Source organism: Rattus norvegicus, chromosome 11 (assembly GCF_021556685.1).
Source record: "Rattus norvegicus strain SHRSP/BbbUtx chromosome 11, alternate assembly SHRSP_T2T, whole genome shotgun sequence".
NCBI lineage: Eukaryota > Metazoa > Chordata > Mammalia > Rodentia > Muridae > Rattus > Rattus norvegicus.
In genome coordinates, this window is record NC_141544.1 from 43906145 (window position 1) to 43928361 (window position 22217).

The window sequence follows — 22217 nt, forward strand, 5'->3', positions numbered from 1 at the left end:
TCTAAGGCCTAAATACATATTTGTTTTTGTTTTCATTCATGAGAATGAGTGCTCTGATGTTTAATTCTATTTACGAGACAACAAAGATTAGTAACAAGAAAACCCTCATCCAGAATGAATACATAGAGATAAGACATACTCCTGCGATACATACAAAATTGATGGGGAGAAAGGAGAGCATGACGCTCTCCTATCTAAGAGCACACTGGCCTGTTAAAACCTCACCATATGAACCACTGTACGCATTTTCTGAACTTAGACACCAGCAAAATACAACAAAAGATGTATTTAAAAATTAATTTAATGCTTGGCTAAAGCTTAATTACATATATATTTATCAAACAATAGTCCTGAATTTCCAAAAAGTTCCTCTTCTGAAAATCACAGAATCAGAAAGCATTAACCTTAAAACAAGTTTCTCTGAGTATTTACAGTGTATTATAAACATTACAGAATACCATAGATAGTAAACTGCCTGGGCGTGTCTAATCAGCAAGGCATGTTCTTTATTGCATATAGAACTCACATATGTGGGATTCAAAACAGGATAGATAGACTATAGAAATGCATGTACCTATAGGCCGGGCAGGGAGGGAAATAACAAGGACAGTCAGGCTAAGCTGTGCAGTTAGTCTGTGGGCTTACTGTCAAAGACTAAACTGACATCCTGCCCCAAACTATTGCATATATTGCCTAGAGCTCACAGCAAACCCACAGTTGCCACCCAGGCTGACTCACAGAAGTTCCACACTCACTCGATCACAAAGTCATCTTTCAGTTTTCAGTTTAAGGCAGCACAGCTACAGTGACAGTGACACTAGCCAAGTGGAAGTGAAGACCCGCACCTGCTGCCCTTCTGCTGCAGCAGTGCGGTGCTTCCCTAAGACAACGGCTACTGGGTAACGGTCGGCTGTTAGAAAACACCGCAGATTCCCAGCATGAAAATCCTGGGTGGTATAAATATATGCAACACACACACACACACACGCATAATTACACAATTTACACTAAACACATCATTCATAGAGGACACTCAAACAAAGTTAATTTAATGACCATACAAAATACTTCCATAAACAAAATATGACAGGCAGTAAGGAAAACACCCATAGACTGCTAGAAATAATCTGAATTCCTTTCATTCTGAAGAAATCACATTTAAGGACACAGTATTAATATAATGTTTTTGTATTAAAACAAGAATCAGTATAGTACAGTTTAAGAAACTTTACATATATACAAAATTTACACACTGGGAATGGCAGCAAAGCAAACACGTTTTGGTCTCAGATCTATTTTCCTTCAATCAGAGACTTGACTTCTTTCACATTGTGGTCACTTGCAACAGATACAGCATGATCCAAAGCCCGAACACTTGCAAGGAGTTTCACTATCTGTTTTATATTTTCCCTGAAAGAGATAACAAAATTCGCAATATTATATTGAGATAAAATTTGTTCTTGATTTTACAACTAACAAGAGAATCTGCAAAATAACCTTTCCAAGCATATATTTTTAAATATGGAGAACAAGACATGAAAGCTACAGCATGCCTTAAAACATCTGCAGGGCTGACAAGATGGTTCACTCGTAAAGATGCTTGCCACCAAACCTAATGCAAAGTCAATCTCCAGATCGCACACGGTGGAAGGAGAGAACCAAATCCTGGAAGCCATCCTGACTGCCATACATGCATCCTGAGAGATCTGTTTGTCACTCTCAAAACAAGAAAATGTATGAGGAAAAAATGTAATCTGTTATTTATCCCTATTAAACAAGCCTCACATTTAAATGACTGGGCTAGAGGTCGGAAATTCATTTAAACACGGAAACAAGAAAACTTCATTCCGATAAATGATTTTGATCAATATCTACAATGAAATCCAATATCATCCCAAGCCCCTTTGGAGCTCTTTCTCTACTTTCTTCCCACCATATAGTCAAAGTCCTTTTGGAGCACAACTTAACAGAAAATTCTATTTTACTTCATCATCAACCTATGAAGAGCCAGACTTCAACTGCATTAAAATTCATCCAATAAAGCCTATTTCTGCTTTTTCTCATCCCTGCCATAAGCACTCAGCCTTACTTTGAAGAAACCCTGAGATATGAACATCAGAATTCTGGAAAGGATGAGTAAAATACACACCCGAGTCCCACTCCAGGAGACTGACTAAGGGACAACAGGAGCCCCACTCCAGGGTTATGCAGGACAGAGAAACAGAAGGCATGTCTATCAAGCTCCACTTGTCCTGCTGCTGTGTGAACCAAGGCTTACAGAGCACTCAGACTGCCCCTGAGCTCATTTGGAAGCCCAGGCAGTCCTTCACCTTTTGAGGGTCTCCTGACTCTGCCTCCTCATGAGCTGTGGCCATCTCCTTCCTAGAAAACTTTGATGAAAACCAGACATAAGTTGCTCTCTAAAACTACATCATGAAATGGTTTAGTCCATAACATGGGTCAAGGTACAGAGTGAAGCCTCTATTAAAATAGAGCCTCAGCTTTAACACGAGACTTTCAGTGGCCACTCTTTCTAGGTCTTACACCTACACAATGACACCTCAAAGGCCAAGGATCACTGCATCGTAACCATGTGAATCTACTTAATTCCTCACGAGACAAAATGCAACTATTCACTGCTCTAAGACTTACTTTAAGTCTTTCTCTAAAAGCTTCCCAAATTTAATGTATGGGGACAGGGAGGGAGTACAAATAAAGTATGCATTTTGGTAGGTTTGTAACACTGAATAAATGTATAATGAAAGCGAATATACAAATATAAAGAAACTGTTTAAACAATAAAGAAACCAACAAGATGACTCCACTTAATTACTTAGTATGGCTGAGAACTAAAGAAACTCTAGACTACCATTTCATTAATTATAATAAAAGAAAAAAACAAATTACCTTGCATTTCTTTTTTCCACATCAGAGCACCCAATACTGTTCCTGTAAATTGTATCTGCTAAATGTACAAGATATCGACAAAAATTTTCTAACTGAGAAATAGTTCTTTCTCCTTTCAGATTCACAAACCACTGTTTAGGGAAACAGTTGATTACCTGTGCAGAAGATGTAAATCAAGTAGTTAAGACGATGAAATGTCAATAACTCAGGCTATGCGATGGCTTTGACTTAATACTATACAAGTTATCTTTCTTAAAGACACCTGACTTCTATTAACTATACCAATATGTCTGATTTCTTATAATGGACCACACACTCAAAACAAGTTAATTTGCCAAGTATTTAAATAGACATAAAATTGATAACTGGTTTCAGCTATCTAATGTGACTTAAGCAAACCAAGTTCCTCTTGTAAAAGTACCTGTATGACTATGGTACTATGTCTTTTCCTTCCCGAATACTTTAGTGACTGGCATGACGCATGCTGGCTTGTAAAAACCCAGGTAGCTCAAAGTAAGAGAATATCTATACAAGAGATCCAGCACACAGCACGAGCCTTAACGCAGCCAACAGGGGACTGTAACCTTCTGGCCTTAGTGCAGAAGCTTAAAAAGTAGGAGACTGGTTCCCCCCAAAAAGAGAATCTACTTTGGTCAGTCATTTTCCAAACAGGTAAAAAAAGGCTCACCATTAAAAGAACAAGGGGTTACTAAAGGAATGGCTTATCCCAGGGACACAGCAGGTATAAAATGGTGTTTTTTCTGCGAGTGAACAATATTTTACATGACTGAAAATGCACACTGGGATGGCTCACTAAGGATTAGGGAACAGTCGAGCGACAGTGTGAAGCCCAGATACTAATGGCTCTGGTCTGGTCCTGAGGAGGGATAGCCAGGATTGTAGAAAATGTATACACATATACTTGAGACAGTGAGGCTATGTGTGAGAGATTTAGTTTGATGAGGTTCTAAAGTTTAACAACAACAATAAAACAAACAAAAAAAACCCCATGCTGGGTGAGGTGACTAGAGCACTTTATGTGGCCAAGGCAGTCAGATTTCTGTGAGTTTAAGGCCAGCCTAGTCTACATAGTGAGTCCAGGATAGCCAAAATACAAAGTAAATCCTGTCTCTGAAAAACCAAAACCCTAACAAACAAATAAACAAACAAACAAAAAAACCTCACCAAAAAAGAAAAAACCGGGGTTGGGGATTTAGCTCAGTGGTAGAGCGCTTGCCTAGGAAGCGCAAGGCCCTGGGTTCAGTCCCCAGCTCCAAAAAAAAGAACCAAAAAAAAAAAAAAAAAAAAAAAAAAAAAGAAAAGAAAAGAAAAAACCCTGTTACTAGCAGATTTATATTAATTTAATTTAGTAATTGTTATGGCTATTAATGATTACTACAAATAGATATTTAAAACTATCAAACTCTAAGTAGAAAACCCAACAATATTAAAATTATTTTTGTTTGTTTTTCAAGACAGGGTTTCTCTGTGTAGCCCTGGCTGTCCTGGAATTTTATATAAACCAGGCTGGCCTTGAACTCAGAGATCCTGCCTCTGCCTTCTGAGTGCTGGGATTAAAGGCATGAGGTACCCCCATTTACTCCATTTAACTTATTCAAGAAAGAGGGAAAAAAAATAGCTATCCTGAAGAAAACTACTCCTAAAATAAAAATTTCACTGATATCTAGAAAAACAAGAATCACAAATATAGACAGATATACACTTTCACACATTATTTCTTGGACTCTTGGTTAAGATCAACTGTCTATTTCTTGGGTTAAAAAAATGTAATGTTTAGGACTACCTGGGCAGTTTAATAACTACAGCAGGTCCAACTGTCAAAGGAGTTTTATAAAACTCCCCTAGTCTTCAGACAAAGAAGCTGAAGTCGCCCTGATCTACATACATGTTTCCCAACTCACATTTTGGGCTTTTCTGATGCTGTCATCTCCGTATTCTGAGTTCTGAAAAGCCATGAGGATGTATCTGTTTAACAAGCCGTCTATTGATAACTCCTGAAGAGTTTTGTTTGAGAAAATGCCGTACCACTGAAGAAAATTTCCCAATAGCTAAAAAGAAAAAAATATTGACAGGCAATATCAAGCAATTATTATTAGTACAAAGTAAAATAGCTATATAGTAAAACACCAAATGAAATACGATGGATGCTTTGTATTAGTAAACACTTCTGAACTATCTGAATATCTCCTATAATAAAAGCCACTCCTGCTCAACGTATATAAAATGAAAGACACTGTCATGATCCAACCATAACAGTGTCTAGTTCCCCACTCTTTCTCAGCTGAGTAAACAGCAGGCAGCACTCTGTAGCCAATTGCTCAGGCCAGAAGCACACAGAGGTCTGTCTTCATCTTTGTGGAGTCCTCTGACTCCACCTCCACCCAAGCTGTCCTTTCCCCCACTCCACAGTTCCTGCAGTGACTGCCAGATGAATAGTGCAGTGCCTTTCCTGGAGCAGAGTTCCAAACAGAAAGAAGCCTAGACAGGACCTGAGTATCCACTCAGTTTTCTTAAGGACACAAAGCTAGTCCCCTTTAAGAGAAAAATCAACAAAGAGGCTTGAGGGTATGCAGAATTAATTTTCTTGACAAACTATGTTAAGAGCTATTCAAAGGCAGACTGGCCTGAACTAGATTCCTGTCTTGTATTACCAATGGAATGACACTGCAGGTCAGACTGTGCCTCCCTGACCTATACAGGGAACAACAGTGATAGTGTCTACTTGACAGAGTCATTCTAAGGTCTCAATATAATGGGTGTGGCACAACAAAGAGCAAAAGAAAGTTCCAATTTTCATTATCACCATCCTAATCTACTTCAACCCATTAGTTCTACACAGACATAAAGTCATCTTCAAAGTGGCAATTAGTCTATATCCTTTCCATGCCAAAAATAACCCATGACTCTCATATCTACACTCAAGTAACTTTCAATTAGGGTAAAGCAATTCAAAGCAGAAAGGCTGTCTTGACAACAAATATTGCTGAAATAAAGAAGGATTTAATCCATGCCTCACATCTAAAATAGAAGTGCATTTTTATTTAATTTCATTTTGTGTATATGGATATTCTGCATGCATGTCTGTGCACCACGTGTGTGTGGTGCCCGAGGAGGCCAGACTGGATCCCCTAGAACAGAGATTACAGGCAGCTATGAAGCTCCACATGGATGCCCAGATCCTCAGTGCTCTTAACTCCAGAGCCATCTTTTTAGCCCCTAAAGTTGAAATATAAACAGATGACACAGCTAAATGTAAAACCTAAAACTATGAAACTTCTAGGTACAGGAGAAAACCTTCATGGTTCTCCATTAGGAAAACATTTCTAAGTATGACTTCTAGAGCACAAAGAACCCTAGCAGAAGCAGACAAATCCAACGTGCAGTGCTGAGAATTCTGCTCAGGCACAACCAGTTGGGTCCAGTGCCCAGTGTGCAGCACCATCATGACTGCTGCAGCTTCAACTCCTTCAATGAGGAGGAAGACAGGAGTTCAAGACCATCCCTGGCTTCGTACAAGCCTGAAGTGGGCCTGGGCTACATGGGACCTCAATTTAGCAATGACAAAACCCACGAAAACCTTTACCCTTGAAATAAATGAAAAACTAACAAACAAACCAGACAAAAGTTTAAAACTCATCTCCATTATTTTTTCTCCTGAATTTTGAACTCTTTAAGCACAAGGAGAAAATGGTCAATTTAAAACATGAACAAAGTCCTGAGAAAAATCGAGGTGGGGTGAGTGCACAAACAGGGCTCAACACCACTATCAACGCAGCAAGTGGAAAGCGCGGGAGGAACAGAGCCTCCCTCATGTGTTGTGGGGAACAGACACAACAAATGGTCTCTCCTGGTTTCACTCAGTGGGGTGAAATGAGAACACAGACTGAGAAGGTCCTCAAGGCATCTCTCTCCTCATTACTCCAACTGAAAACCATTTCAAGTCCTCATAATTAGGAAATGAATTAAACAAAGGAAAACTGAACTCTTATGCCTCCCTCAGCAGAAAAAGCAGCAAACTACTGCTAACAGCAAATGCAAGTGAATGTCGAACACCCCCAAGGAGAAGGGCCAGCCTTCTGTATAACTCCTCTAACATAACTGGAACACACACAGGTTGGGAGGTCTTCACAAGTGGGCTAAACTACAAAGGGGAATTTTGGAACGACTCTGTCTTTCGTCTTGATAGTGGTGATGAATACACTTTATAAAAGGCACAGGACTGGAGTGAATATGTGTAAATTACGGCAAAGGAGAGATGCACAGACAGAACCTGATAGCTTCCTATGGCCTTTAGGGTAAAGACAAGCTTCCCCATGACTTCCCTAATCCTGGCCCCCTGAACTCGTCTTCACCTTCACCAAAGGCCGATGCTCTCCTTTACCTGGAGTCTACTTAACTCCCTTCGGCTACACTCTCAGGATCACTCCCTGGGGAGGAGAGGATCTCCTAGTGCAACACTAGAGCTGCCCGCCGGGGCTCCCCAGGGCCCTTTATCCTCTGTGGACTGTATACCTGCAAACTGTGCTGTGCTGTGACCCTCATACAAGGCTGCTGTCCCAGCCATGCTGTAGCACGGACTCGGGAGAAGCTGGTGCTGCAGCTGCTAAACACAGTGCTTTGTGTGTTCACTACGCTGTGACATATACCTGAGCAGTTTATGAGACTGCATGAACCTTACTTTCAAACTTTCCATGAAAATATCAAACTGAAACAAAAGTTTGAAATAATATTTGGAAGAAGAAGGTGTGTGTATGTCTCAGAGATATAAGCCTGAGCGTTAATAAAAAACAAAAACTGTCTCAAAGTATACTACATGAAGTCCAAAAATGATATATTTTTAGATAGTCTATAATTACATACCTTGACAGAAGACCAAAACTGTCGTTGAAAAAATAAGTAAGGCCCAGAATTTTTATTTTCTAAAACACTACAAGAGAAAGAAAGCACAATCAAGTATTTTATAAGTAAATGCCACTTCATCTCTACCCACAAGAATGTCCACAGGAAACAGGGTCAGGTACGGCTGGGGAGGCCCTGGGCAGTGCTTGCTCAGCATCTTCCTCAGAAGCGACATACGGGCTGGGATATAGAGAGGGAGGGAGTAGGGGACAGGGAAAGGGGGAAAGAAAAGAGAAGGGGAGAGGGATAGAAGAGAAGTCAGAGAGAAGAAAGGAAAGGGAGGTGCAAAAAGCGGGAAGAGAGAAAGAGAGGAAGGAGTGAGTCTGAAGTCCTACGAAAGCAAGCACACCCAAGGAATTAAAGGACAAACTCCACTTTGAGATACTGAGAAAGAACGAAGCATCACTTGCTCTACTCTGACCAACACAATGTCTCCCCTCCGGTCGCTCTGGGTCATTTTATATCACACAGGCACAGCTTTTATGTCGAGCCACCTCTACTTTTCCAGGTTAGACCCTGAAAGCAAATACAGACTATTACACTTAATGTTTGTCTGCTTACTTACTTTTTGGGATACAGAGGCATAAATACATCATCATCCAAAGTTCTTCTCATCCTCAATAAAAGTGCTTTAAGGTAAACCTACAGAGTTAAAAAAATTACATCTGAATTATGTTAATTTTTTAAAAATTCTACCAGATAATCTTTAAACAATTAGTAATCATAGTCATTTACCAATTTAAAAATTCCAAATCTATTATATGAAGATTTAAAAATCAACACATTTTACTTCAAAATAAGGTTAGTTGAAATTCAACAATGATAAAAGACTTTCCCACTCAGCTCAATGAAAGCAGTGATTTTACACTGGGGCTAACTATAAGAGTATCTGGACATTTTTAAATATGCTATTCACATCCCAATTATCAACTATGAACTCATCCAGTGATTTTTACTTTTTTGGAAGTGGGCTGTGCTACTGAGTAGACTAATAATGGTATCTGTCTCCCATAGAAGTCTGTACAACTGAAAACGAGCAGCCTAGCTGTACACACTGCAGGCTTTTACAGCCCAGATCACCTAACTAGGAGAATCAGAGACCTGGTTGTTTCAGAATAACCATTCATTCTCTTAAACTCTGGCTCATTTTCAAAAGAAGGAAAAGGAAAACCTTGCCAAGCATAGGAGCTGAAGTACCTGTGTGTTCTTATTCTCTGCATTGACTACTGAAGGATAGCCATTTATTAACTTCAGAGTGATTCCGACCATTCTCGACGTCTGCGTTGTGGAAAAGGGATCCCACATGTTCTCAGCTATCACTATTAAGAAACAAAAGACAAGATATTAAAAATGTAGAAAAATGGGGCTGGGGATTTAGCTCAGTGGTAGAGCGCTAGCCTAGAAAGCACAAGGCCCTGGGTTCAGTCCCCAGCTCAAAAAAAAAAAAAAGTAGAAAAATGGCAGCTTACATTTTTTAAAAGATTGATCAATTACGTATACAGTGTTTTGCCTGCGTGTACACCTGCAGGCCAGAAGAGGACATCAGATCCCATTACAGATGGCTGTGAGCCACACGTGGTTGCTAGGAATCCAACTCGGGTCCTCTGGAAGAGCCACCAGTGCTCTTAACCTCAGAGCCATCTCTCCAGCCCTGAAGCTTACTTATAATGTCAGATAGTTCTTTGTTATAAATACCAGTATTGATTTTGTGCTTTGTAACATAAACTTCGGAATTTGTCTTTTACAATAAAAAGACCAGGGTTTCGTGAAGCCCAAGCGGCCCTCAATCGGCACCAGTGCTTGCCTTGCCGTGGGCAGCGCTGTGCCTCCTCATCTTTGTCCAGTTAACTGAGGATTCTGAGGGGAAACGGGGAGAGGCAGTAAGACAGTCTATGTACTCAGTGAAAAGAGATAGGGAGCAGGTTCCCTTCATCCCAGATCTTATTTAGACAACCAAAATTGCTATTTAAATTTCATTTTTACTTTTTTAGTTTAAAATAGGTTTCTATATCAGTAAATTCTAATCTTCAAGAAAACGAGCAAAAGAGATGTATAGGACTCTCCCAAAATATCTATTCGGTTTGGCATCAAGCAATCTTGAATCTCTGAAACCAACCTATTGATCACTTATTGCTCCCAAGTGTAGGTCCCTTGCGAAGAGGCCTTCAAGCCTCGAGCTAATCCTCCTCCATCCTCTTGACATCCTTGGACCAGGTGAGACCCAACCTTGGCTATGCTACATCGGAGATAAAATGGCCACTGGTCTAAGAACACTAAGCACATCTAGGAAGCCCAGCGTGCTGAGGTCCTCCTATCCCTACCTGTCAGCTTGGGAAGAATGACCTTCTCCACAATGGTGGGCAGCAGAGCTACGTCAACATCATCCTTCTCTTGTTCTCGCTCTTCACAACCATAGAACAGCAGAGATTCAAACCACAGCATATTTTCAAAGTCACGGCATTTTGCCTAAAACACATTACAAACGTTACTCAAGCATTTACAACTTTTGGAGGAGTAATTTTTTAAAAAAACCTTGTTTAAAACAGATTGGTATCAGATACAGTTTATGCTGTATCTCCCTCTCTAGCTTTTAAGGAATAAAGCACCCAAATCCTCCATTTGCTTTGGAACACTGGGAAGAGCCACCCACCTCAAGAGGAGTCCAGGTGAGGAGCTGAAGTCTGATGAGAGGGTTGAACAGTTTTGGCAAACAAAGACCAATGTACGCATCCTTATAGGACATGTAGTATTTTGAACGCCACGCTTCAAACTGTGCTTTAATGCAGTCAATTGAACAGAAACTCTCAAGGACATCTTCAAAAACTTTGCTGGACTCTTTCAAAATTCGGTCTAGAAAACATTTCCAAACAAACGGACAAAGTTAAAAGCAGCAGAACCCCAGCAGCAGAATACTACTATGTTCACAGGACACAGCAATTTACTATTTCACTGGTGAAATGGCTCAGCAAGAATGGTGCTCGCTCCCACACCTAACTCTCTGGGAGCAATCCTCAGAACCCACATGCAGACATTGAATTTCCAGGTCTTTATGGGTAAAGTGTCACGATGTCTAGAGAGAAATACATGTACACACAAAGACAAAGAGAAGCGGAAAATATCAGCATCTCCAGTCTGGACCATGGACCAGTGTTGGGCATCACGCCTTCCAATTTCCCACATGTCCAAAATGCTCAATATAAAAAGCTGGAAGTTATGCCTGGAATCCTAGTATTTAGGAAGTGGAGGCAAGAAGGCCAGGAGCTCAAGCACATCCTTGAGTAGGAACAAGTTGAAAGTCAACTTGGGCACAAAAAGAGCTGAAGCTAGCCTGGGCTATGAGACCCTGTTTCAAAAATCCAGAAGTCAGAGAAATTGGGTCTGGCATCACAGGAAAGCAGAGACCAGAGGATCACAAGTTCAAGGGCAGTCTGGGTAATTGAGACAAACTGTCTTAAAATGTATTTTTAAAAGGCTGAGACTATAGCTCAGTGGAACTTAAATTTAATGGGGTGGAGTGGAGTGGGTGACGGGGGAAGTCACAGCTGAAATAAGGTTCTTTAATAGACTATTCTCAATATAATCCCAAATGAGCACAGCCAACGAACGGAAGGAAGAAAACTTACTTAGGGAGCATTCTAGAAAGGCCTAGCACAGACTTGCACCAACTGCTACTCTTGGTTGGAATTACACACTACTCTCCAGGAGGCTCTTTCCAGACTGAGAGCTAACTTGCTACAGCCTTAACTTTCAGACCAGATTGCTTCAGTAGAGTAGACCACAGGGCCAATGCATGGTTCTGTTCCTTCAAAATTCTAGTTCTGAAGACTAAAATCATTATACAAGTATTAATTAAATCTCCAAAGTGTTAACTCTTATTTTTGAAGACTGTAAGTCCGTCAAACAAACAGCACCTCACTTATTGCAGAAGACACGAAAGTCTGACCATTTCATGATTAAAGACACAAGACCAAGAGCTCTTCTTCTCTTGCTGCGAGCCTGACAGCCTGATCTCAATCCCTGGCGACTCCATGGTGAAGGAGAGAACCAACTCTCTGTAGCTGCCCTGGCCTCCCCAAGCCCACAGTGGAACGCAGACACACCCACAAATAAGTAAATATACATTTTAGAAAAAAGTAGAGTTTTTAAAAAGCACCCCACGCAGAGATCAGTTTGACGAGTCTCATTTGCAGATAAAAGTCTGACCTCTCTCCAGATTGAAATTGGTAATGTCTGTAGACGTCTCTTCATCATCGCTGGACAGGCCTTCAAGGTGATCTGCCATCTGGCCGGTTTGCTCTCTGGCTTGCCGACGGCGAGTCCTAGATAACAGATTGATTGGTGGATTTAGATAAGGGATTCCTGCTTCCCTAATAAGACACATCAAGTATTTTCAGAATCACCTCCTGGCTTCCCGCTCTGCAATCCGACGTTTCGCATGTTCTTGATAAAGTGCCCGATCACGTCCAAAGGAATCAAGATTTGGTGCCATCAGAGCTTTATCTGTAAGACAACAAACAGTTAAAATCAGCAGTCTTCCTTCACTGTCTTGAGGAAAGAATGTGCACAGAACAAGCCGTTAACAGACTGCTTGCTAACTCCAACAGCGAGGCTCTGCAATGACTGGTGACCCAGACAGGTTTAGTACAGAGCAAATCATGGAATTATTGAGTCTCCATGAGAAAGTACGAGAATTAAAACAGCGACTTCTAGAGCACACGACTACTGCAGGGCTTATTGTCTGTCTGAATAACAGGACCAGCTGATTCTATTGCAATCAACAAACAAGTGAAGAATCTATATTCCCCATGCAAAGGAAAAACAGTGTTTCATGAAGGAGGCTGCAGGATGGATGAGGACAGCAGAGAAACCTGTGGGAAGCAGCTCTGGAGCCAAGGCTTTAACTTATGCTCTCCTAGCCTATGAAGTTTAAGTTTATTTAACACTACTCTTAGGGCAGGCGATACTGTGCATAGGGAAACCTGATGTTTGCTGAGTAGGAAACCTTTCACATCATGCGTCATCCCTTGCACCTTTTAACTTCTATGATAACAGTTCAGTTCTCCTCTGAATATCCCCTCCGTGGTCACGCTCTACCTTTAGTTTCCAACTCCCTCCTGTTTGTGTTCCAGCACCACAGTTTTAGTTTCAAAGATGTGGTTCTTGCTACTTCTGTCACAACTCCCCACCCTGGGACTTACCTAGGCTAAGCCTACAGATCAGCTGGCAGTGCTGGGCCCCGGGTAAGAAGTCCTGGATCCAGTCCCCAGCACATCTAAAAGGGGGAAACCTCATAAACTATCTCCCTGAAGCTCTAATTAGCTCTGAGGTCCCCCATCTCTGTCTCTCTGGTCTATTACTAGTATTGGCCTTTCTGGTGATTGTTAAGTGCTTGTTCATGTAAAAGACATAAGATTGGGGCAAGAGAGATGGCCTAGCAGTTAAAAGTTCACACTACTCTTACAGAAGACCAAAGTTTGGGTCCCAGTACCCACATTGGGGTGTTCACAATTGCCTGTTAACTCCAGCTATGGGGTTCTATATCTCTGCCCTCCAAGGGCACCTGCACTAGCTACACATACCCACACCCAGACACACTCAAATCCACATTATTTTAAAAACAATAACAAAACTTTTTTAAAAGGAGAAGTAAATATGGAGCTGTCTTTGCATCTAAGACAACTAAGAGGCGCTTCCATATATCACTGATAAAAAGACAGCTCTTTTAGAGGTCCCAGGTGTCAGTGGCTCTACAGACTTGCTTAGACTATGGGGTGAAGAGAAAACTGTCTTCTACAAGTCCCCCATTTCTACTTAAAACATTTTGGAAAATACAGACTAGTTATTGAAAAGCAAAACAAACACTGGCAGGCGGCATGCATGTACACAACAAATGGTGCCACTTGAAGCTCATGAAGATTTTTTTCATGTAGATTTTTGCTACTGAAATAAGCAACAAAAAAACAAGCCCTAAATTCTGTTCTGTCCAAACTACTCCAGAGCTCATGAGTCCTTATTTTTCCCTTAAATAGCTGGCATTAAATTGATACTCCACTGCTTACACGCTTGATGAAAAATTTAAAAAAAAAAAAACCACAACAAAAAAAACAAAAACAAAAACAAAATGTGGTTTCCTTCATTCCTGCTACAACTATACAAAAATAACTGCAGATAAGAGCTTACACTCTAAACAGATAAGCCTGACACCGTTCTTTTAAAAGGAACACTGAATTGATTCCTTCATATCTCATATAATTTTCTTAACATTTTTGTCAACTATATCCCTCAAAAACACTGGGTTTTTCACTTTTCTGTCAATGCTTCCCATTTTTCAGTCTAATTAACATGCATCATGTAACTATCACTTCAAATCCCAGGTAACTACCCAGCCCCACACTATGAAGAATAAATTGTAAACAGTGAGGACAGTCAATGTGCTACAGAGCTCACAGCACTAAACTTAAAAGGAAACGTACAACGTACGTTTAAATGTACAATGGTTACCTGTAATCTGCCCCCGATATCTGGCTCTCTGAATCTAAAGGGATCTGGGAGGCATGCATTAGTCATTTAGGTGCGTGCCCGAAGTCAATGATGTAACTTAAAACTTTTACAGCAAAACCAGGCCAAAGCCATTCATATGGCTTACAGCTGAATCTGCAGGGGTCAGATCTGAGTGCCGCAGTATTTTCTCTTTATGCCTCTCTCACACCCCATCAGACATCAGGAGAATGCTTGCCATGGATCCAGTAGCTGACGGGGAAGACAGGCTATGCACTGTTCTAAGAACAGCACAACGCTCCTTTATCAATCACTAGGAGCAGTTGTTTAACATGCAGATTTCTGGGTAGGAAGGCCCTAGGAAGAATCTCCAGGTATGGGACCAGAAGATCTGCATTTTAAATGAGCACGTCAGATACATATGGAGTATGATACATATGGAGACTGCTAGCACAGGGACAAAGAAAGGACAAAAGAAAGCACGAGGAACCTTCACTAAGAAAATTCCCACCAAACCACCCAAGGATATGGAATGCAATGAGGGAGATGATTAAAAGGGTTTCTAAGGCATCTGGCTGAAGAATCTCAACTACAGGAATTGAAAAGGTTTCCATTAATTTTGGTGTTTTTTTTTTTTCCCTTAATTCATGTCATAAGTAACAATGCAATTCAATTTCTACAATTTTCACAAAATTTCCAGAACTGTATATATACAACATGTAATATACAGCGAACTAGAAACAAAGCACTTTTAAAAGAAATACAAAAGCATTTGCTTTACCCAGGGTGGCAACAACTCCTCTGATTTTGAAGCTATCACGTGTCACACAACACAACCTCCTCCCTGCTCCTTTCCCCGAAACTTCCAAATCCCTAAATTCAGTATCTCTTGCTGTGATCAAAACAGTATTTATCAGTGTCATGAGCAGAATGCAATTGGGGTGGGGGTGGGCTGTCAATTAGGGCCAGAGAGATAGTGGCTTTAGGATAATGCTGACCATGTGTTTGTGTGTTCTAAGGGCTGACTGAAAAGCACATCCAGGGAAGAGGAGACGGATAGAATATTAGTACAGTATTTGGCTCCTTGGTTAGGTCATACTTTCTTAAACATAACCCAAGTACATGCATTACAATTTTTAGATCTACCTAACTTATGAACAAGGAAAATTTTTAAAAGAAAAAGGTCTGTAATTTTCAATTAGGCTGCACTAAGTAAACAAGGTTGTTTAATGAAAAATAAAAACCTTCAAGATGGACTGACTTGAATGGCTTGAAAACTCCGAAGATTCATCTTTAATATCATCTTGTCGTCTTTGGACAAGGCGGGAAGCTCGCTGTTTGTACAGCTGATGTATTGCTGATTCAAGTTCATTAATCAGCGGCACCTGTAAAAATACAACACACTCCGTAACACCAAACTCCTCAGCCATGTCCGCATTTGAGGGTTCCATGCTATTTCCGCTTTTCTGAAAAAGTACTCTCTCTATGGACAAAATAAGCAGGCGTCCCCAACAAGAGCAGAACAGCAAGTCACTCTAAGTCAGGAAGCAATACTTTTTCAACCCACGTACAAAGCAAAATGTCCAGTGCCTGGTTATCGGAGCAAAAGTTAACTTAATAAATGTAAGGCTTCTGTGTTAATAAGAACAACAGGTAGAGAGATCAGGCTTTATGGTTAGAAAAATGTGAGTATTTATATATCTTACAAATTTATATTTTAATTATCCAGCAACATGATCCACATGGCAAATTTTATAGGTTTCTCTTTCTGTTTTGAAGATGAAGTCTATGTAGTTTCACCTGATCTAGGGCGATATGAGCCCTAGCTGGCTTCCTGACTCTTCCTCCTGACTGATGCAATTCCAGACACACACCACATTTAGTAAACTTCCTGGTTTAAAAGACTGTTGAGCTATTAACTAGTCTATTTTAAGTTGTTCAGCCGGGGTTGGGGATTTAGCTCAGTGGTAGAGCGCTTGCCTAGGAAGTGCAAGGCCCTGGGTTTGGTCCCCAGCTCCGAAAAAAAGAACCCCCCCCCAAAAAAAAAAAAAAAAAAAGTTGTTCAGCCACTCACTCATACAACATACCCTACAATAGTATTACACTATTCTGCAACGTTATTGTACATCTTACAATTAAACTAAAAAGGTAAATAAAACGTCTAGCTATTGCTAGCCAGTCTGAAATCAAACTGAAATTTCTCTTCCTAGCAAATGTTTGAGTTTTTATTTTATAATAAAATCTTCAAATAAATTACAAGCTTTCAAGGTCAACAAAATTTTCTAACTTAATATACTTATCTAGTTTACTTAGTACAAAATGAATACAAAGACTTCAGAACATGGCATCTAAAATTTCAAAAACCAGAACATCTTTCTTTATAAATACCTTACTAAACAACCAAATGCTATGAAACTTCCACAAAACACAGAGGACCACTATATGTAACCCAAGGAAACCAGAAATTCATGTTTCCTGGCGGTTGGTAATTGGGAAAAGACACTAATCAGCGTTTAGAAAACTGGCACCAAGTGTTACAGCATTTTCCTAGACCAGACAGTCCGTAGCTGGGAAATAAAAAGCCAGGTAAGATACACAGATGCCTGTAAGAAAAGCTTTCATTCTTGCAGAACTCCACTGCCAGTGTGGCAAATGTTCACAGAAAGGTCAGGCTGCAGGAGGTCCTCTGTTCTTTAATATGCCAGACCATGGGCAAGCATGTCCCCAGTCGGCAATGATTATTCTGTAGTCCAAAGTCACTACCTAATCTGAAATGTTTATTTCCCAATTGCTGCTGTTATCACTGTGGCTTGGACTGCACATCTATAACTAGTAATGTTCTTCTTGAAATCCTGCAAGAGTAAATTCGAAGGTACTGAAATGTGTCCTTAGTCATAGATAAAGCATTCCCTACAGGCTCGAGCCTGTCCTGGTACTGTAAAGAATTATCTCATTTAGGAACTTGGAGTGCCTTTTTTTAAAACTCAGAAGACAACTCTGGGAACTAAAGCTTAAGTTTCAATTTTTTATCTCTTTCAAAGTTCACAACATGGATTTATCTAAAGAGTCTGCCATGACAGTTTCTTTAGCCTTTAAAAACTACAAGCTATCACTAAACTTATTTAGGAGCAAATGTAAATGAAAAAAAGAGATGACTGACAGGGAAACTAAGCTGTGCAAGTTAAAATGACCAACAGACAACTTCAGTTTAAAAAGCACTCTAACTTCACAAAGAGGAGAATATTTAACTTACTCTGAAAGAGTATTTCAGCATAACTAAACATAACATTCATACCTATCCAATTATCCCTAATTTAAAATTGTTATCTTAAACATCATAAGGGTGACAACTCATGACATTTTCATCAGAAGCACACACAACTGACTCTATGCATGTGAAGGTGTAAGAATGAAGTACACATCTCTGAAATACAGGACTATCTGCTCCTTTTCCTGAAAATATATTCAATATGTAAGGGTTCAGATCTGGTACAACATATCTAAGTGACTCTATAGCCAACTAGAACTATCTGAAGTAGACTTCTTCAGGAACACGGTATGCAGAAGAGGAAGCACAGTAATGAACCAGTAACAGAAGCAGACACTGTGTCCTAACTCTTCTTAATCTAGGGTAGCATAGCTAGCAGTGCTATCCACTTTAGCATCACACTTGCAACCCTGACTGCTTACGTTTGTAAGTTCTATAAAGCCAAAGCCAAGACACTTACAGAAGCAGGTCCCAGAGCCCATGCCCACACATACAGCACTGTTTAAGGAAAGGACCTTATTCTGGTGCTCTGACACGTAGGCCCTACTTCCAGTCTTGCTGAAACATCTAAACTCATGTTTCCTTCCTGGCCCCAAGCAACTAACCGATATGACAACTGCAGGTGCATCGGGCACTGGACAATACTTCACACCATGCAAAGTGCTGGGGAGGCTATGACGAATGGTCCCATCTGACCACACACAACTGAACCAAGACCCATCAGGAAGACAAGTCTAACTGCACTTTCCTTAACCTTTGGCTTTATTGTATTGAAGCCAACATCCAACCATACTTTCTATAGATTCTACTGAAACAAAAGAAACAACAACAACCACCTAGTTAATAATAAAGAAAAATTGCCTTCCTAGCCAAGATTCTGGAAAAAAAAATGTAAGGACCATACTTTTAATATTTTTTAAAGCTGAGGTGAAATACACCAACTAATGCTTATAAACCAGCCCATCAAGCTAGATATCTACTTTTCCTTAAGTTTTACCTATGATGGTGTGTAAGCATGATGTATGGGGTGCTCATGCCTCTGCCTGTGTGTGGAGGTGAGAGGACACCTAGGTGGAAGGAGGGCCCACTCTCTCCTCCCACTTCACAGGGTGCTTCAACAGCAAGCACCTTTACCTATTCAGCCATCTTGCCGCTCTTTCTCCCACCTTCTAATGTTAAATTATTATGTTATATATCTGTGCATGATATGTATGGAGAATTATCTTAGAACAAACAGGAAGTTACTTGAGAAGTTAGCATATGCAACTCGTTTTTAAATATACTCAAAAGATTTTGTCAATTGTCATACTAGAGCAGTGAATTCAGAAATGAGAAATGTTCAATGAATAAAAACATAATGAATGGCTTCTGAAATGAATGAAGCGTTGGCTTAGACAAAAACTAACAGAAATACCACCATAAAAAGCAGAACTAACTAGCAAAAACCTGTCATATAGTGCACTACTTATAAATGTTTAGAACTACTAAAAAATAGTGTAGAAGTGAAATTAGACCTGAATCATAAAAACAAAACACTATTAGGTGAATCCCTTTTATTCTATCAATCCAGTGCAGACCAGCAACTAACATGGTACTGAGACAGGACTTGTCAGTGTGAAAACATGCACTCTGAGACAGTCTCTATTTGTTTGAAGCACTCACTGTGTTGCCCTCAACTATGATGTAAAGAAAATGGAGCATGACTTCAGCACTTCTAAAGCTGGGTGCATTCTTTTCTGGGAACTATAAGATGCTCTATGAAAGGCCGTCTAGGTCTCCCTATTTTTGCCTTATTCAAAGAGATTATTATTTTTGCATTCTTACCTTTTCACTGAAACACTCAAGCAAGTCTTGGACATACCCTCGCATTTCTTGCAAAAATTTATACCGTTCACCAATGCCCCCAGAAGACCCTTCTAGTCTCTCAATGGCCCTGGTGGAGTCCACTCGGCTTTGCAGGTGTTTTTCATGCTGCTGTCGATTGGTTTTGTGCAATTCTTTCATGGAGTCCAACCTTCAGAACACAAAAGGATAAATATAGCACATTTACATCTAGAATTCAATGCTGTCAGGACTCTTGCAATATTATATGCATTTTAGTTCCAGTATTAGAACATGAAAATACTTGGAATGCATCTTTTTGTCTGTACTGCTTTTCTTATAAAAATAAAAAATAAATTTAAAAAGGCAGTTTAGACTTCCAATAGTTATTTGGTGGGCTAACCAAAATCTTCTGCTTTGGGTCTCCCCCCATCTCTTGGCTACACTTTCAGAGTCCAAGAGGTGAAAACTCAGCACTGTCTTCGACAAGCTCAGGGAGCAGCATTTTAATAACGCTGAGGCTTCCACAGAAGTACTCCTGAAGGTAGCAGAGCAGAGCATGAAGTCATCTTCTGATTAGCTTGTGAAGATAGGCCAGTGAGTCTTCTTTGCCGGCATTCTGCATCTGCTACCCAGACTACAGGTTGCCTGAGGGACCAGAAAGCTAGCAGACAGGTCTTTAAGAAGTTGATCTGCCCTACCTGTCTTTAAGCTGTTTCTTTACCAAATCAATAGTAATGGGAGCCGCCTCGTTACTGGGAGTTTTGAAAGGGACTGTGTTATCTGATTTTTGAGACTTGGCATCTGATGATCCATAGGCTGTATAACTATAAGGTACGCCATAGGATGCACCATAAGGCATTGTCTGGTAAGTGTTCTGGTAGTACATATTCACTTCAGTGGGCTGACTTGCTTGAACCTGAAAAAAAAGTGAATGTATAAGAAAACTAATTTAAAAAATAAATGCCTTTAGTTATGAACACAAACAGCAAAAATTATATCCAGTTCCCAGAAAGGAATTAAGATAATAACTGCAATACTCTTCAAAAATCAAATAAACATAGGGTTGTATAATTCTTGGGTCCTGGTAAAATCACTCATTTTATTTCTAATGATTTTCAGAAAAATAGTCTCTCAGAGTTTAGAAATGGAAAAAAGTTTAGGATCCAGGTAAGGTGTTATCAGGAAAAGTGACTTGGTTTACAACCAGGACTCTTTCAGCCACTCCAAAGTTCGTTACAGTCAGTCTGCTACCGACACTACCAACACTACATATAAAAATGCTCACATTATGCTCTTTCTCCATGCTGCTACAGAACACGTCACTGGAACTATCTTGGTAGGGGGTTTTATCAAACTCTTTGTTTGCATACCCAGGAAACCCATCTTCAAAATTAAAACATCAACAACAAAAACACAAACATGTGGTTCAAGGTAGCCTTCTCAAGCTTCAGCATGTGACAGAATCACCTGGAAAACTTGCTAAGTGAGTGCTGGGCCCAACCTCCACCTTCTCACTCCTCTGTACCTTAAAAGGGGATTCCCCACCCTGCTGCTGAGAACTAGCTGGAGAAACTGGACATTGGTCCACCAGTCTGACTATAAAAAGCAAACTTTGACATAGTTTCTTCTACAACCCGATGAATATAGGACCACACGCCAATTCCAACTGTGACACCTGACCGAGAGGAGAGACTCACTGTGGTCCTCTCCACTTTAACAACAACAACAAATCCAGTCTGCTTGTTTTCACTCTTGAAGTGTCTTCTTACCTGAGGGATGTTAATTCCCTTTCTAATCTGTTCCTGCTCCCAGCGGCTGAGCTCTTCGTCTTGCTCTCCAGTTACTAAGGCATCATCGTCACTCCCCTCAATACCTGAGGCCATAACAAGAGAGATCAGCATCCAACAGCAGGGAGGAGGAGGCCCTGTGCTAACATGTCCGCTTGGTCTGGTTCATTCTCCTGACTTTTCCTGTTTTAATAATGGCAACCATCTTTAATGCTAAAATAGTATTTAATGTTTCTCTTGCAATCTTTGGTTTCTTAGTTTCTTTTTTTTTTTTTTGGTTCTTTTTTTCGGAGCTGGGGACCGAACCCAGGGCCTTGCGCTTCCTAGGTAAGCGCTCTACCACTGAGCTAAATCCCCAGCCCCAGTTTCTTAGTTTCTTTTAAGCTTACCATCAACTCTATAATGGGAAGCACGAAACGCATGGCTTCAGAGCCCTTAGAGAGCTGTGCAAATTGATGCACAGGAAGTCCTTAGTACTCGCACCCAGAAGTACTGAAGAAGTAAGAGCTGGGGAAGAACAGCCGTGTAGGCAAAGCTGCTACAGTGTAGGATCAATTTACTGCAATGCAGTGCGCTTGCTGTCAAGTCCATCAAGTTACCTATCTCCTCAGCGATCTTTTGTCTTTGTGACTTTTCCTTCACAGAAAAAACGATCCGGCGTTTCTCATCATCATCCTCATCATCGCTGGCATCATTCTCATCCTCTCGGACAAGGCGGCCTTTACCAGGCTCACTGTCATGAGGAGTGAAGTCTCCCAGTTCCCGGGCCAGTTGGCGCTTTTTTCTTGCAGCATGGATAAAAGCTGCATCTGGAATTTCTCCTGGAAACAAATTGTCAGAATTATAAAAAACTTAAGTACCTGGGTTATGAAGTGTACTTTCTTCAAAACAGGAAGAAGAGAATAATCCAAGACAGTCTTGTGAGCATGGTGCTTGACAATGGCACTGGCCTCTTCCTAAACTCTACATGCAATCCAACTACCGAGCTGTCAACGGGTTGAGTCACAACTCCC

The 22217-nt window shown here is 40.5% G+C and overlaps 1 protein-coding gene across 2 annotated transcripts in view; it reads right to left on the reverse strand.

Annotated features, from left to right (window-relative positions):
• Positions 1-283: 283 nt before the first annotated feature.
• The window catches only part of Paxbp1 (PAX3 and PAX7 binding protein 1), a 29421-nt gene continuing 7487 nt past the window's right edge, over positions 284-22217 (reverse strand). Inside the window, exons 4-18 of one of the 2 annotated variants that reach the window (XR_015632867.1) lie at positions 21804-22025; positions 21187-21290; positions 20116-20333; positions 19418-19607; positions 15570-15710; positions 12228-12327; positions 12031-12146; positions 10478-10677; positions 10149-10293; positions 9025-9146; positions 8393-8469; positions 7789-7855; positions 4830-4976; positions 2908-3062; positions 284-1410 (exon numbers count right to left, since the gene is read on the reverse strand). Coding sequence is in view for 1 of the 2 variants with exons in the window: in NM_001426992.1 (NP_001413921.1) it covers positions 1293-1410; positions 2908-3062; positions 4830-4976; positions 7789-7855; positions 8393-8469; positions 9025-9146; positions 10149-10293; positions 10478-10677; positions 12031-12146; positions 12228-12327; positions 15587-15710; positions 19418-19607; positions 20116-20333; positions 21187-21290; positions 21804-22025 (2105 nt within the window). In the remaining variant the exon portion in view is untranslated. 2 annotated transcript variants of the gene reach the window in all.